The sequence below is a fragment of the Hippichthys cyanospilos genome, chromosome 6 (genome assembly GCF_059441005.1).
Source record: "Hippichthys cyanospilos isolate Australia breed blue-spotted pipefish chromosome 6, RoL_Hcya_1.0, whole genome shotgun sequence".
Taxonomy (NCBI): domain Eukaryota; kingdom Metazoa; phylum Chordata; class Actinopteri; order Syngnathiformes; family Syngnathidae; genus Hippichthys; species Hippichthys cyanospilos.
The window spans coordinates 21662185-21679611 of NC_142374.1; the positions used below are offsets into that span (position 1 = coordinate 21662185).

General features: G+C 39.0%; 1 protein-coding gene across 1 annotated transcript; it reads right to left on the minus strand.

The window, feature by feature from the left end:
* Positions 1 to 467: 467 nt before the first annotated feature.
* LOC148422775 (ankyrin repeat domain-containing protein 26-like) lies at positions 468 to 17263 on the minus strand. Its single transcript, XM_088416681.1, has 28 exons — positions 17145 to 17263; positions 16506 to 16793; positions 15678 to 15792; positions 15398 to 15571; positions 14569 to 14675; positions 14332 to 14469; positions 14141 to 14250; positions 13208 to 13255; positions 12985 to 13005; positions 12648 to 12860; positions 12128 to 12210; positions 10737 to 10933; positions 8679 to 8867; positions 8343 to 8373; positions 8144 to 8216; positions 7794 to 8001; positions 7631 to 7700; positions 7020 to 7160; positions 6567 to 6930; positions 5696 to 6201; positions 5472 to 5624; positions 5199 to 5374; positions 3838 to 3910; positions 3533 to 3751; positions 3232 to 3455; positions 2791 to 2995; positions 1499 to 2670; positions 468 to 1404 (listed from the first exon to the last, which is right to left on the minus strand). The coding sequence occupies exons 2-27, from the start codon at positions 16703 to 16705 to the stop codon at positions 2647 to 2649; spliced, it is 4062 nt and encodes a 1353-aa protein (XP_088272807.1). The 5' UTR covers positions 16706 to 16793; positions 17145 to 17263; the 3' UTR covers positions 468 to 1404; positions 1499 to 2646.
* Positions 17264 to 17427: the final 164 nt, after the last annotated feature.

Genomic DNA, 17427 nt, shown 5'->3' on the forward strand with positions numbered 1-17427 from the left:
TGAAATCATCAACTAACACCGGCAATGAGCTATAACTTCCACCAACGTCGGACGTTATATATTCATTGATAAAAAAAATATCACTTATACTATTGCAATTACAATTTTGTAACAATAAATCTTTACATTAAAACGAGCTGGATATACGTTCAATTGTATTAACATGACATTGTATAACATTAAAAAAAGCTTAACTGTCGCACCCCTGTAGAACCATGATTTACATTTTTTTCAATATTTAATACGCACAAAATTGAACAATACCTGCTGCACAACAGTAAAGATTGCGCGATGTGATGACGCCATCAGGTACAACCACTGTAAATATTTTTCTGCGTTATCCTTTTATATCGACATTATTAAACGACCGAAATAATCGAAGTTTAACTTGTGTTTTATTCACAATAAAACAATAAAACCAACTCAAATTTTGTATACAACCAAAAATAAAGAGCTGCTACTACAAGTCCAGGTCAGGGTGTTGCACTCATTTATTTACAAGTTTCTGTGTATGTACAGGATTTACAAGGGTTGTATTTACATGACTTAAAAATACAAGAAATACAGAAAGGTGTATCCACAAATAAATACAAAGGACAGTAAAGTACTAAATGGCAAATATAAATGCAGCAATATCATAGCAAGTCATAATCCCTTGTCCCCTAAAAAAATAAATTCTAACACTAAAACCAAGACAAACATCTCCCCTTGTGATGGCACATATCAAATAATTAGATACATACATCAAATAAAAAAACAGCATGAAAATCCTTAATCAGAATTATAAAAAAAAGTTGTACTATATGTCGCTTATAAAAATATCTCTTACTTTGCTACATACAGTATTGTGGTCGACACACAGCAAATGAGCCACATTGGATCCATCTAATGCGATCATAATCTTGGCCTTTTCACACTTGTTTCCATCCACGCTGCCAAGTGAGGTAATAAAAGTGTTGATTGTGCTTGTACTTGGCAGCACATCATATTGAGCCATATTTTAGTGTAGCCAGCCAATTTCAATTTTTTTTTTATTTTTCTTACAACCGTCCAAGTATTAAGGTGTGGCTAATCGCGTGCATGCATAAGTGCAATGTGCAATGTGCTTACTTTTCTCCATTAAGGGGAAATAGTAATCTTGGTGTGCAGTGGGTAAATTTTCAAACATAGCGCCAAAAATCACAAGCGCAATTATGGGCTAGGTCCATGCTCCTTATATGCCTGGCCGACGGCCAGCGAGCGCATGAGTGGAGGCGTCTTCGTTCCGATTGCTTCTCAAGTTGGGGGGTCGCGTCTACTTTCCGGACCCCTGAAGTACTGCTGCTTCGCTGTGGTAACTGGTTTCAGGCTCCAGCTCCACCCTTGGGGGCACGCAGGCCAAAGATACATCAAGAATCGCTTTGGCTGAGGAGATGGGGAGAATGGGACGTTCGTTGGTCACATGACGTGCAAATACCCTGCGCGAACGACGGTGCGGGAGTGAATTAATAATCCTTACCTTTCCTCGTCTTCTTCGATTTCCTTTAATCTGCTACCTGCGCGAGAATTTTCTGTGCTCAGCGCTGAAATGAAAACAAGATCAAAACGATTTTGACATGTTGTTTCCTTTCGTGCTTGTGTGTTAAACTTTTAGTCAAGGGAAACACAGATGTGAAGGCAAGCCAAGCCAAAATTTTTTGTCATTGGCTGTCGCCTGAAAAAGGACATCGGGGATCAGCTCTCAACCAATCAGGGCGAAGCTGGTTTCTCAGATCATGTGATGTTAAAGCTGAGCTGTGATTGGTTGTTACCTGAGTTCTGAGCAACTGTGATGTCATTTTCAGTCGATGACAAGAGGCGTGACAAACTTAAAATTTTGCCGCTTGATTCCGATTCCATGAATACAATATTAGGCAGAGTGTCTTGTTTGGACTAGTAATTTAAAAAATATTTGTTTTGAGTTGACTTCCCCTTTATGTAACATACAAACATGCACGCAAGCATATTATTTGTTGTTCACCAGAAAACGTCCTACAATTCTTGTGATTTTAAATCCATACTTGACAATTTTTTTATAAATAGGATTGATTGTTCAAGTTGACTTTTATTTGAATACATATTTTATTTAGAAAGGAATTCATTTTTGCATGTACTAAACAAAAATGAGCAGTTGTGAGTAAGGCTTTCTGGTGTGCACGCTTTGACCAGCAGGGGGCAGCATACTACAGACATCCATGAACGCTTGTTATATCGGAGAAAATAGCCACTTTTTTGCAAAGGGTAATGTCGCGAATCAATTTATAATATATTAGTTATCATAAAATAAGTATGGTATCGTCTGATTTTTATCTATCTATCATTAGTACCTATAATATATTTAAGGCAAAGCAGTTGGTTGTTTGAAATACACCGCGCATGATCCGTTCGGCCAAAAGAGCCTATATGAGGTTTCTTTTTGAAAAGCCAATCAAAACTTAGCAATTTCACCATGCATATATGATGAAATGTACAGTAATTCTTTATTATATGTGTAATTTTACAGACAAATGCCAGACATCTCAGTCATCTTTGGCAGAAAGTTACTTTAGAAATCAAATGTTTTAGTGGACATGTCTGTGTTGGTGTAGTAGGCAGAAGAACAGGAAGAATACATACACACGTGAAGACTTAACCTTTCCTACCTTGGTATATCTGATATTAAAACAAACAAACAAACAAACAAAAAAAAAACACATGAGTCAGGAAAAAATGACGTGGAAAAAGGAAAAATGAAGACGTCTCACACAAATAGCGATTGGCGGCGTTACAAACCTTGGTCAGGTAATCCTCCGCATTGCCGTTCTGCCCTTCAGCCACAGGGCTGATGATTCTGGAGTTCCGTAACCTGTATGGTGCCGCCATCGCGCCTGAGGAAGAAGCCACAGGGCCCACAGACCCTGGGGTTGCCAAGGCAACCAGAGACTTGCAGCGCTCGCTGAGCAATTTGGAATTGGCTTCAGTGAGCCGAGCGTTACTCCTGAAAGACAAGAAAACAAGCGTATTGCCCCCATCCGCCGAAAAAATCAATGCTGCCGAAATTTGGTCTATTTACGGAACAGAACTGCATTTGTTGAAAAAAAAGAAAAGAATGGATTTTTATCTTTTTTTCTAAGTTAAAGTGGTGCCTTGAGATACGACTGATTGATTGATTGATAAAAAAAAAAAAAACCAAGCCGAATGTGTGACGCGACTCAAAAGCGTAGGCGTTCAAACCTTTTAAGGTCGTTACTGAGGGACTTTCGCAGCCACTGCTCTTCTCGGTGCATCTGGCGGTAGCGCTTGAGCTCTTTGTGCAAGGCGTCCCTTTGGGCGAGGGTGTCGTGCTGGATGCTCCGAGCTCGTTTCAGTTCGCCCTCCAGTTCTTGGATCTTGGAGCGCAGGCCCACTTCGGTGGTGGCTTTAATCTGGTCCTGCGCCTCCTGCGTTGCCGCCTGCGACTAAGAGGGCAAGACGGGACAAATGCTGACTATACCGTCATCTCATGCCGTCTCTGTTATCGTCGGTGTTGTTCTACCTGCAAGAATAGGTTGACCTCGTGTATTTTTTTCTGGATTTCCTGACGGGCCTTCTCCTCGATTTCACGGCGGTACTGTTCCACGTTCCTGTGCTCGATCGTGTTCGTCTCGATTCTCCGTCTCAGGCTCTGCACTTCTTCCTCCAACTGCTTCTTGTTTTTCTCCAGAAGGGTGCGGAAGGTCATTTGCCTCCTCAGCTCAGCCTGCAGCTCGGTCGCCTGATGGCGTTGTGAAACAAAATGGCAAATATGAAGCGAGAGGACAGATTGACTGCCGGGGGGGTGAAATCACATGGAAAACAAACCTTTTCTCTCTCTATTTCACTTGCTTGGTGATCTCGCAATTTCCTCTTGGCACCCTTAAGTAGTGATCGTTGCCTTCATTCAAACAAAAAAGAAAATATTCATATGCAGAATACGGTTGAAAATTAACCAATTAGATCAAATAAAAGTAGTTTAAAAAGAGGAGGTTTCCAAAGCATGGTCTTTGGGCGCAAATTTCAGAATAATAACAAATGCAGAGATTTGCATTGTGCATAGTATATTCCCCAATATTCTCAGAATGATAAAGTATACATATAAAACAACTATAAAGTATTTGACTACATCAGGGATGGGCAAATGAAAGGGCCTATATGTATTTCAAGCTTTCCACAGTGAAATAAATGCATATGAAATATTGAAGATTTTTTTATGAAATATTTTTTTTTTTGGTGGCTGGATTGTCTTTTCAGTGAAACGTCACCTCTCTGTGGCTGCCGTGCCCATTTCATGACATCGTCATGCAAGTTATTTTCACGCAACATTTCGAAACACGCGTGTAAAAGACCCACTATCAGAGTATGTGACCCCCCCCCACGGTACAAAGGGCTCTCGCATAAGAGTGCCCATTTATGAGCGGTGTTAAAAAATAATTTTTAGTTGACAGAAACAGGAAAAATGTTGACTCCCCTTTAAGTGCAAGAACTCATTTTGTGTTTTTTTTTTCCCTCACAAAAATCCAAATCCACTGGAAGACCAAAACTGATAAAATTGAAAATTTAAGTGAAAATAAAAATACATATTTACGTTTAAATATAAATTTAAATTATAGACATGTCTAATCTAATACATGTTAATAAATGTGGAAAATACATAAACATTTGAGTTTAATAAAATAACACATCTCATAGTTATTTCTCTCATGTGAATAACATTTCATGCTGAAGAATATGTCAGCATGAAATGTATATCCCATAGTTACTTTTCCTATTTTACATTTATTTTGAATGTGTTTATAATTTTTGGTTAGTTTCATATGCACTTATATGAATCATTTTGTAGTTAATGTTTCAACTTTATTTTTGGTTGTTTTTTAGTTTCTCTTATTTATTTTTTTGCCAGTTCCAAAATTTTAGCTTTGGTGGCAAGCATAAAACACGACAGCCACCTAGTGGTGAAAGGTGATATTTAAAAAAAAAAAAGTTTTTTTTTTAGGATTTGTTCTGCTATAACTGTATATTTTTCTGGTGAATCAGCATGACAGATTTTATGGGTTCGTGTTAAAAAAACAAAAAAAAAACAAAGGGCCACTAATAATTTGTTTGCAGGCCAGTTGCCCAGCCCCGCTCTCTATAGAAAATTGTTAAAGCTCTTCCCCATGTGTTTTGTGGTGTGTGTGGAGTACCTGTGGACAACCTCTTCCAGCTGTTTGACAGTGTTCTTGGCAGAGGCAGCGTCAGCCAGCGCCTCCTTATGTTTCTGAACCGAAACGGTGAGTTGCTGCTCTCTCTCATCCAGACGACTCCTGAGGGCGGCCACCTGTTTCTCAGCGTGATTACATTGGGCTTCTTTCTCCTCCAACTGCGTGATATAGCACAAACCTCGTCAGCAACGGTGAAAAAAAAATTAGGTAATTTTGTATTGGCCGTCACAAACAAAGAAAAAGACAATTCAATACCTTTCTTCTAATCTTCTCCATTTCTTTGTGGAGTCGAGCTTTCTCTTCTTCGGAATCACAGCGATACTGCTTGTGGACCTCTAAAGCAGCTTCGCATTTTGACATCTTCTTCGACAACTCGGCAAAATCGGCCTGCAGCTGTTTGAGACTGGCCTGGACATGATGAAAGCGATATTCAGATCGAGATTGGCAAATGTTGCTATCATTTTTGGACATGAAGTCACCTCTTTGTCTTTTTTCTCCTCCTGCAACTGGTGGATATGCTCTCGAAGTTCGGCGGCCTTCGTGGCAAGATCTTGATTCCTGTCCTGCACTAGTTGTACTCTATCTTCACAGTCGGAGCGAAGCTTGTCCAAAATTTCAGAGAAACACTTTTGGGCGTCCGACACGGCGAGATCCTTTGCGACACACTGTTTTTGGGTCTCCTCCAACTTCTGCCGTAGGACGGTGCCTTCACTCTGCACCTGGTCAAGGCGCGCCTGCACCACATCTTGGTTGGCTCCAGCCCAGCTGACCAAGTCCTTCTCGTTTTGCAGGAGCGCTTCCAGCTCTTTGACACGTGTGTTCATTTGGTCAATATCGCGATGCAGGGATGTGATATGCATGTTCTTCTGAGTTAGCAGCTCCTCCACTCGATGTAACTCGGCCTCCAGCGAGTTGCTGTGGGACTTGGCCTTGGACAGCTTCTGGCCCAATTTGTTGAAAGCCTCTTGTTGGTTGGCACTCTCACCTGGAGAGATCAATCGATTAGGACTAGTCAGTGGCTCAATGCTTACAAGTGAACTTTAAGCAGGCCATCATCATACAGGGTTTTTGCAGGTATGGTCAAAAGTCATTTAATGCCCATATTAAATTTAAAACAAGTGTCATATTCCCGTGTTCCGCAGAGGCTTCGATTTAGATAACAAGCATGTTTACGGAATGTGGGAGGGGGGCCGATTCCCACGCAAGCACGAGGTGGAATTCGAACTCAGAACCTCGTCAATGTGAGGCGGACGTGCTCGCTACCCCTTTGCTTTGCCGCCACGACCGCTATAGAAGCATAAATGGCCAAATAGGAGAGAAGGAAATTTCCAGAACCCCACCACTACTAACTTGCATGTTTGTCTCGAAGTCGCTGCTGTTCATCCTTCTCCTGAAGCAGAGTTTTATCCATATCCAGGTGAAGCTGCTCGGCCTCAGCCAGGCGGGAGCGAAGAATCTGAGTCTCGGCTTTTAAGTCGTTAAAAGTCTTATACTGCGCCTCCAGTTGGTTATTTGCTAGCTTCAATTCACATTGTAAAGCCACAATGGTTTTGTTGTAGTCGAAGGCACTTTGTGTCTGGTTGTCACTTGTAAGTCTGAGATCTTGGCGAAGATCTTCAATCTGCTCTTTGAGGGCTTCGTTTTCCTCCATGAGGTCCCTATGTTTGGTGTTGCTGTTTGCTTGGCTTGCCTCAAGCTCTGTTCTCAGATGCTCCTGAAAAATTGAAGGTGATCAAATTAGGCTAGGAAAAGGTCTGGAGCAGCAACAATAATGCCAAGCTTCTAAAATAGTAGGAGAAAAACCTCATTAAATTTGGTTCTTTTGTAGTGGTCTTCAATGGACTGTTGCTTGCTGTCCTGACACTTGAGTTTTTGCTGCAGTTGGACATTTGTACAGCGTTCCTGAGATAAGTGCACATGCGCCTGTCGGAGTTCTTCTTCGAGCTGGCATAGATGAAACACAAGCCACATCGGAAAAAGTTGTCAATGAACATTTCCGTGGATAAAATGGAGAAAGGAATGGTCAATGGCTATGAATTATTTGATGACTGACTATGGCGATGGAAAAAAAAAAAGATCATAACCTGCATACAGTCCCACAAGCTACTATATTTTTCAGACTATAAGCCACACCAACAAAAACTTGACAGAAAAATGATTTTTGCCGTTTATAAGTGGCGCCGCACAATAAGCCGCAGGTCGTAAAAAATATTTTAGCAGAAATATGGCACATGGAAGTTTAGAAATGTTGTTTCTATTTAAAACTTTCTTTACAGACTTCCAGGATATAGCACAATTGGGCCTTCAACAGACTGCACCCCCCGTTTTTATTAACTAATAGTTTTTATTAGTTAATAAAAACTACTAAAAAATTGATCATAAAAAAATGTACGATTCCAAATCTTCTTCCTCACCTTGCTATTGTTGAGGTGGGCCATCCTAATGGTGTTGAGGCAATCTTCCTGCTGTTGTTTTGACGATGATCTGTCGACGTTGGCCGAAAAACAACAAAAAGTCAGAACAGTAGGGGGAAAAAAAAAAGGAGCCAGGAGATTGCCTCAAAAAACAGTTTTGTACCTGAGGTTTGCCAGTTCTGTTTCCATTTGCATTTGTTTGTGCTCCATGACACATTTATCATCTTTCACCTCCTCCATTCTGTTCTTTAACTGTGCCCTCTCCTCTTTTAGTTTGCTCACTTTGTCAAAGCAGCCAGGTTCTTTCGCCCTCAGTAAGGGACGTTTGTTGAGCGGGCTCACAAAGTCCGCCAGCTTTACCCTAAAGGGATCTGGTGAAAATATACCAAAATATGAACAAGTACACAGACTATACAGGGCTTATACATACACATAATAATAGAAAATATTATAGGTATGTAATTCAGACATCATTTGGTATTACAACCAACGATAAGTGGAGGTGGAGCTGACCTTCATCTTGAGTCCCATCTGATGAGGACGTAATCTCATCAAGCTCATCCGAGATCCCCATATCGTCAATGTGCTGAAAAAGGGAACAACAATATTTAAATTCACACTTTCAGGACTGCAAATCGCATTTACAGTCATTTCACTTTTAAAACGTATGACACATTTAGTAACAACAAAAAAAAAAGATCAAGACGGTTACCTGCTTTTTCATCCTTTGTTTGGATTGCGACCTGTTGCCAAGAAATACAAAGTTATTGAAGTAATAGAGAATCATCATACATCATAGAAATTATTTTCTTTCCGGTGTGTGCGACAAGGTTTTCGAAACGTCAACCGGTCAGATGACTTTACAGTGAAAGCTCCAAAGTTGAAAACCAAAATTGTCAACATCTGAGTTCAAGCAAAACTGCAAAAATTCATCTTTTAAGTCCAATCAAATTAAGCACGTGTGCATATAAAACTACATTTACTCTTGCGTACTACACGGCAAAAGGGTAAACACACAGCGCAAACGTGATGTCTAACGCATACCTACCTTCCGTCATCTTCCGACCCATCACTTAAAGTGTCATCAGGGAGATCTCGGTTGCCCAGAACAGTTCTGGCAGAGTGGGCCTTGATAACTACTTCCAGCTGTGAGATCTTCTCTGCAGTCTGCTCTTCAGGTTTTTCTGCAATGGAGAACCTCTGATGTGACACTGGCGTTACCTTCAGTGGTCTGCTACTGAAACACAAGGCAAACCCCATGATAAAAGTCAACCTGGGAGATCCAATTCGCGCCTCACTCAGCCCTACTAAAAGCAGACTATTGCATGAAAACTGAATTCCCTGAAACCAGTTTTAGCCGGATCAGGATTTTTTTTTCCCCTCTCCTGATTGTAATTCAACCTTCTATTTTCTATACCTAGAGTCGTCATTTAGGTCTTGGGTGAGTTGGAGATTATCCCAGCTGACATTGGCTGAGATGTGGGATTCACCCTGGACAGGAGGCCCATCATTCGATGGGCACATATTGACAAAACACCATCCAAACCTATGAACAAATTACAGTCTTCAATGACCCTCTAAATTGTTTCTGGTGTGTGGGAGAAATCTGCAGTACCCACGACTACGGATGGGAGGATGGTGAAAAAAAAAAACTTGATCCAGAGTGCTCAATTGCAAGGTTCAAGGATCGATCGAGTAAAGTATCTGGATTTGCAATTAAGTTATTATATTTTCTTTATTTCCTGTTTTTTTTTCATTACCAGCATTTGCTCTCACCCATTTAGGCACAAACCAATGCCAAACATGCCATTCTTGCGCCTTTCACAAACATCAACATGTGGAAACAGGACATGTGAGTGGTAAAAAAAAAAAAAAAAAAAGTTTGGTTCAACTGATGTGTGTGCCCCTATTGATGTGAGTGCACATGTGATTTTGTTTGTAGCTTTGTGCATTAATAACCAACAAATCCGGTATTGATTTTGGATCTGGATTGCAATATTTGTCCCTGGTCTTACTGGTATCCATACCCAGAACACAGACCCAGTGCTCGAAAGGCCAGAGCATAAAGTCAAGCCCAGAACTTAAGTCTAAAAGACTTGCCAACCACGAGGTGTTGTGCTGCCTTATTTATATGATTTGTCAAAGCCAAAAACAAATATTTGTGCTTAGAGACCAGATTAATTTTACTCATTTTATTCCAAGTAATTAAATGAGAAATAAATCCAAATTGAGTTAAAAAAAAAAAAAAACAACTTATCCTCATTAGGGTCACATGTGCTAGAGTCAACCATTTTTAATCATAGTCTACTTTTAAGGCAAAAATATCATCTACACTAGAAATGCCATAGGTAGAAATGTTGATGATAAAATTAAAAGATATTCACATAAGCATCCAGAGGCTGAATATATCCTACTGGGTCACCACGAGGCTTTTCCAGGCAGCAGCAACTAATGAGGCCACACCAGCCTGAAGCCCTGAGTGATTGCTTTTCAATTACAATTTTTCAAAACTTCCAAGCTGATTCTGGTTCACAGGCTGAGTGAACATACCTTAAGCAAGGGACTAAACCGTACACACCGACTTCCTGGTTTTAAAGCCAGTGAGAAAGACATAGCAGGCCACCAGATTTCCAGATTTTAAAAACATGTTACATACAATCCAGAAAACTGTTTTACAACGATACACAACCATATTTACAACTCGTATGTTTTAAAAGGTGAAATAGTGAAGTTTATGAGAAACTGTACATACCGACTTCCTGGTTTTAAAGCCAGCGAGAAAGACTTAGGCCACCAGGATTTCCAGGTTTTAAAAGTACGTTACATACAATGCAGAAAACTGTGTTTTACAACTCTACACAACCATATTTACAACTCGTATGTTTTAAAAGGCTAAATAGTGAAGTTTATGGGAAAAATATTGAAGTGTGTGAGATTTTTTTTCTTGCTTACGTTTGAAAAAACAACTTTACTTACTTTTTTAATAATACACTCACTACCATTAGGTCAAGGTACCACTAGTGTTTTTGTGAAACTTCCAAATAGATTACTACAAATGGAAGAGACATTTTAGAAAATCAAAATGTTGAAAATGAGTTGTGCATACCTTGCTGCCTGCTTCTTTGAATGCAAAGAGGCGTCAGCTTGATTTGACATATCTTTGCTTTTCAATGAACTGTCTTTGCGGCTCACTGAACTCTCAGCTTTCTCACTTGCATGTTCGTCTGATCGTTTTCCACCGTCATCGGTACTTTTTTTCACTGAAGAAGCCGGAGCAGGCTTTTTGGCGACCTGAAGAGACCACTGCAAGATAAGGAGGTCAGAATAAGTTATTGGGCTCATTTAAGTCTTTTTCAATGCACATCATCACTATTTATTAAATCAGAATGACAAAATATGATCATTACTAGCACATTAGGGTCTCAATTATTTTTGCCTAATATATCAAGCGTCTATACATTTGTGTTTACATACACAAGCCTGGAAAAAGTTGGCCATTACCAAAATGGGAACATGGTCTTCTTGTGGTCCTTCCTCAAAAGATAATGCTTAATGTTTTTCAGAATAGAAGATAGAAGCACTACTGCTTGCTTTTTCAGAATGAGATTACATTGGTTCTCGGAGAGCTCAAAATAACCGCTTGAGCAATTTTAATAGACATCATATGCACTGCGCATAAATAGCTTCGTAACTTCTCAATACATTACAAGTTGATCATCACACAGGTTAAACACAGATAGACTGGCTGACACAGATGGGAGGCCCACACATAATGAATCCCATTTGTATGACTTGTGACAGTGAGCGGAACGTTTACATGTTTTGTTCCTCGTTGCAAATGCCATAACCTCTCACACTTCTACTTAGAGGATCTGATGTGCTTTAAGTGATAGCGGACACTAAAAAGTTCAAAGATCTGATATAAAGCGCTGACATCATCTTAATGATGTCGCCGATACCCCACCGTGTCCCCAAGTCATGGAATGCATGCGGGATGCCGTTCCGGTGACCTGCGGGTCAGCTGCTCCAATCCAGCTATGAGTCATGTGCCCTTGTAACTTTGGGCAAGACGCTTTACCCACCCTGCCTCCGGCGGTTGGTCGAAAAGGTCGTGGGTGCAAAATGGCAGCCGCTCCTACGCCAGCTTGCCCCTGGCCGCATAATGTAGCTTACCACCACTGGTGCATGAATGTGTGAGTGCATGAATAATGTTTCCATTGTAAAGCATCTTAGTGGCAACCAAAGCACTATGTAAAAGTGATGAATAAGCATTATTAAATTGTTGTTTCTTAAGTCATGATAACCAAAAAACACATTTGTAAGATAAATAGAAATCATATTCCATCCCAGGTGCTTAATCATCGTAATCCCCCCCCAAAATAAAAAAAAAAAATCAGGTAAACAATGGTCTGAAAACTGGCACTCAATGAGGTAATATAAATCGAAAATTTGAACATACTCTATCTTAATGATTAAAATAACCTAATTATTTCTCACCTTTGGTGTTCCGCCGCTTTCTGGTTTGTCATCTTTTACATTACTTTTGGTGTCTTTTGCAATCACTGAAGCAAAAGGAGAGCCTGAGAAGAAAAAAAGATGTTTACAAAGACAGCAAGACTTTCTCCTGATTCTCGTTTTTGCCTAGGATGCGAGATAAACAAAGTACTTGGACAATAGTATCAACTGGACTTTATAATGAGAGAAAAAGTGCCTGGATACAACTTCCAGTTAGTGAACAGCAGCAAATTTAAAAGACGATATTTTTCTCACATATTACAATGCATGCCGAAAAAAAACTTTAAAAACAATTTATATATATATTTCTTTTTTTTGCGGAATAAAAAATACCTACGAGGAATTGAATTTCAAATGAGAACAGATGAAAGAAAAAAGCAAGCTAGAATATTATGTGAACAATGCAAAAATTTGAGCGGTTATGTAGTTCAGGAAGTTATAAATATTTTCCATAATTTGTCCGAGATGGACGAACCCCAAAATCAATTTGTATGGATCTTACTTTTACGGTTCGGAAGCAGTTTTGAACGAAGGTGGGCTCGTGGGTTCAAGTGAATTGCGTCTGAGATTTTCTTCCAGAGGGCTCTTGGATTGCTCTCTCCCTCCTTTGCCTCCACAGTGGAAGCGGAACATTCCGGCAAGTTCTTGGACGGCTGATTGGCCACTGAGCCTTCTGGCAAAGTTCTTTTACTGGTGTTGCTGGCTTTATCCCAGTCTGTTGATGGCAACAAGAGACAGCTGAAACAATGACTTTTTTTTTTGCTTACAATTCAAAATTCATAGCTTTATTTAACATTGTGACGCATTCAGGTACTTTACACAATATTGGTGAACCTCACCTGAACCAGTTTCTTCATAGTCTGTCAAAAAAAGCAAATAGATGTTAAATATAATCATACATCCTAGAATACTGTTGGTTAGGGAGACTCCACTTACCACATGTTTCTTTTTTGTCTTGTTCCAATTGGGTCAAAAATGTCATTAGATGGTTCGAGTCACTCTAGTGACATGAAAATAAAAATGAGAATCACCGAATTTGTGCATTTCATTCCTCTGTTGGGCCTACCTCTTTTCGTTTTGGTTCCTCTTTGTTGCGGGAATAATTTCCAGCTACAATGTGAAGACAAATATTAACATTTTTTCCCCCAAAATGATTTGCAAATGATTACATTTAATCTCACCATTTTTCTTGGTTAAAAACTAGTAGTAAATGTATTAAACGAGAACCTGAAGTCTTTAAAATGAATAAATGGTCATTCTAATGTTAAACTGGATGGTCAATATCTGCTGAATGTAACTATTGAAGTAAATTGTAATCCAACTCCCGATGTGGTATTTTGGTCCCATTTGGCTCTTCTAATGATGCAGAAAAGTACCACACATTGAGCATATAAAATGAAAAAAGAATATAAGATATAGAAATAAACCGTCACGGCTAATATTCAGTCTTTGATCAACTTAAAGCGATGCAATTTTTAACCTAATTGAACCTAATCGAAGCCTGAATTGAAGATTACTTATTACAATATTTTTTCAGTGTATATTGTCATTTAAAATATTCCATTTTTAAATTAATCAAAGCCTTACAGTTGTCTGTGGCAGATCACTTTAATATTTAAGATTATATTATTTTTCAGTATAAATAAAAATTCCCTAAAATTATTTAACCATTCTCAGAAGTAAAAATGTAATATTTGTCTATAAGAAAAGTGATAATTAATTTTCATATACAATACCTTTGAAAACGCATAACACTATTTACTGTGGACTTACAGGGTTCTGCTAACGACCAATCAAGTTAATCCTTTTTTTCTGGGTTTGGTCAAGTTTGCAAGCTGAGCTGTGATTGGCTGCTACCCGAGCATTGCGTATGATGTCATTTTCAGTCGACAGCAAGTGACAAAATGTGTTTTGAAAGGTATTAACTACACATTAAAGACAAAACATGAACTTTTAAGTTCCCTCTAATGAAAATGAATAAATTAAAGCCTTTACCATCTTTGCGCAAGAAACATTCGGGGGATTTTGACCTCCTTTTCGGAAATGGCAGAATCCGGTGGGAGGAGGCCCGTTGCTTCCTGTGCTCGGCAATGATGACGCTACAGCTAAAAGACAGTTAAAAAAAAAAATCAAACCCTCGCCGTGCTTCTGCAGAGAAACGAGGAATGAAAAGAAGCTCAACCTACCAATCGTGGTATTCCATCTCAGCGTAGTCCTCAGCTGATTGTCCTTTGCTGTCTTTCAGTTCAATGTTGGCTTTGTACTTTAAGAGCAGTCGCACCATGTTGGCGTAGCCATTGCCCGCAGCTATCATTAATGGTGACCTGTTGTTTTTTTAATTATTATTTTGGACACAGTGCACAAACAGCCAATTACCAAGATGGGTTTATTTAAGAAGTGTGTCCGCGTTTTTGTTTTCCGACCTTCGATGTCTGTCCAAAATATTAACATTGGCACCTTTCTCCAGCAGAATCTTTGCCACTTCTATGTGGCCCTCTTGGACTGCCACGATCAGGGGTGAAATGCCCTCCTGAAAATGCCGATAGAATTAAATAGTTATACGTGACAACTAGGTCTGGGGCAATACATTGAATCGATTCGATTAATTGGAAAAAAAAAAAAGCAGAAAGCTGGATAGGCGATTTAAAAAACATGTTTACAATAGGTATTATTTCATTGTAGTGTTTAAAGGGATAGTCCACTTATTTAACCATTTATTTTTGCAATAAAGTTTATATTTTGTCTATTATTACTTTAGGTAACAGCCATTTTTGGACACTCCTTTATAGCTTAACATTTGAAAACATTTGGAAAAAATATATCTAAAGCACCTAGAATTGAATGTCCAAACTCTTAAGAATATAACATTACAGCTTTGGAATTGAATGAGTTATTTTGATAACGTAGGAAGCGACGAATGGTCGTTACACAAGCCTCGAGTACGGCTGATGTTGACAGCAAGTTGGAAAATGTGTTTTTAAAAGGTATTACTTGTACATGAATAATTTTAATGGCTTTTTAGCAAGTGATGAACACATTTTAACTTAACTTTAAGGTTAGGTTAAAACAGATTTTAAATCAGTATAACTTTCATATAAAATCACCCATTTAAACAACTGTTAGTTGGGTTTTTTTTTCCTACTAAAATTGATTGAACTTGTAATCCAGTTCATTCATTTTGCTGTCTCGCTGAGACGAGGAGGACACAACAGTGGACACAAATGAAGAGAAAGTGGTTTCTTGGACAATTACCAGATTTCTGACGTTGACGTCGGCGCCATGCTTCACGAGCGTGGTGACAGTAGAGCTCGACGGGATGCATGCGGCCAGATGTAAAGCTGTGTTTCCGTCCGTGTCCATCAGGTTGGGGTCGGCTTTGTGTTCCAGCAGAATGCGGGCGCAGATATCATGCTGTTCTCGCACTGCCTGATCCAATAAGAATTAAGAATTTTCAAAAAAGACAGATCGGAATCAAAAAAATGTCATCAGTGACAATCAAATGGGTTTCAAGGTTCTTGATGTCCAAACCTACCTTAATTAAAGCAGACTTATTGTGATTGTCACATAAATTGACCTGAGCATTTTTCTCGATGAGGAATTTCACCACCTCCACATTTCCACTGGCACAAGCAAGGTGAAGCGCTGTTCTATAAGACAAGGGACAAGATATAGTCATAAAATAAGAGTCGACAAAACCAATACAATAGGTTGCTTTGTGTTGATCCAGTACTTTTTTTTCTGGTAAATATCTTATTAAAAAAAATAGTTTTAGGGGAATAGTTAGGGGATTATCATTTCATCATTGCAAATCTGCAACACCTGCCTTGAGAAGGTTGAGGGCTGTCGCTATAAAATATTTTTAGAATCCATTTTTCTATCGATTAACCCATTGATTAAATCTGTAAAAGCTATTTTGCATCAAGTTGCATTACATTAATATTGATTATTTGCCAATCATTGCTTTCATTTTAAAACAATTAAGCAATATTACGCGAGGGATGGACACCATCATTTTCACAGAGTAAAATTAAATGTCATATCTTGAATAATTACTGTTGAGATGCTGAAATTTGAGAATTTTGATGACCTCAAATTAAACAATGGCTATTTTTTTGACTTAAAAACTCAATGAATTTGATAACTGACTCTTTATAAATTGATTAAGTTATCATTGTCCAGCCAGGAAGCTGGGGGGAGACTTTATCTGACAAAAAGTCAATAGTGACTAGCACTTATGTTCTGTTGACAAACATGAGGCCCATTTTTTTTTTATTTTTCCAGTTCTACAGATATTTTTCTCTTCATTGACATTTTTACAGTTAGTTTTACAGTCAATTGCAAGATGTGAACCCACACTGACCTGCTTTGCTTGTCAACCTGATTGACATCTACAATTTTGACAAGCTGCTCCAGCTTGGCTAGATCACCTTGCCAGGCTGCCTTGTGAAACTTGCTCATCTCATTTTCCTTGATATCACTGGCAAAGGTGACAACGGAAGCGCTGTCAGATGCATCGATCGATGATGTCTTCCTCTTCGAGAACCTTAATAGTTTCTTCATCCTTGCACAGCAGCAAAGCGATGCTTTAGCACCGCCGCGCTCTGCTACTTAACTGCTGTTAGAGGATCACCGGTGGCGGCTCTCATCTCTTTACGAAACACAAAGACCAAATGTTACTTTTCCAACAGGACAAGCATGTCATTGGTACATGGGCTTCCTCATCTTGAATAGAATAAGATTCAAAGTACAACATCGTTGTTTTCATATAATTCGATCTCAATTATCACATTGTTTTTAAATAAAGTACTTTAAAATCTTTTGTATTATTTTAACTTGCACTTTTGTGTAAAAACGTTTCAGACGATTACTTCACGTGACATGTTCTTGCTGTGCTGTCAAATATTCACTTAGAAACACAGGACTAGTTTGGAAGCTATTCTTAGTTAATTTGCATGATTTTTGATGTACCAAAATATGAACAAGTGAAATGTGTACGTACCCACACTTTCGTAAATCGAGTAGGACGGTCCCGATAATAAAACTCGAAGCGAGAGCTGAGCATTGCGTCCATTTTCATGAACAGCTAAACCTTTTTCGTTTCTGTGAGGCGGGTTGTTTTTAAGTTTTGACAATAAATTTAACATGCAAGGACTATTATCTCAGACGCGTCATGATATCACTCGTTTTGATAGCTTTATTGTCACACGCGTCTATGCATATAAATTATTATTTGTCTCTACCGGATGACGTCATTTAAAACGTCAGTTTATTCTCAAGGAGGG

Excerpts from the sequence above, each read along its gene's own strand:
- LOC148422775 (XM_088416681.1), bottom strand. The coding sequence starts at position 16,705 with ATGAAGAAACTATTAAGGTTCTCGAAGAGGAAGACATCATCGATCGAT. Across the intron at positions 12,861-12,984 it reads CTATGAAGAAACTGGTTCAG|ACTGGGATAAAGCCAGCAAC; the intron begins GTGAGGTTCACC and ends TGCCATCAACAG. Across the intron at positions 6,202-6,566 it reads ACTTCGAGACAAACATGCAA|GTGAGAGTGCCAACCAACAA; the intron begins GTTAGTAGTGGT and ends TGATCTCTCCAG.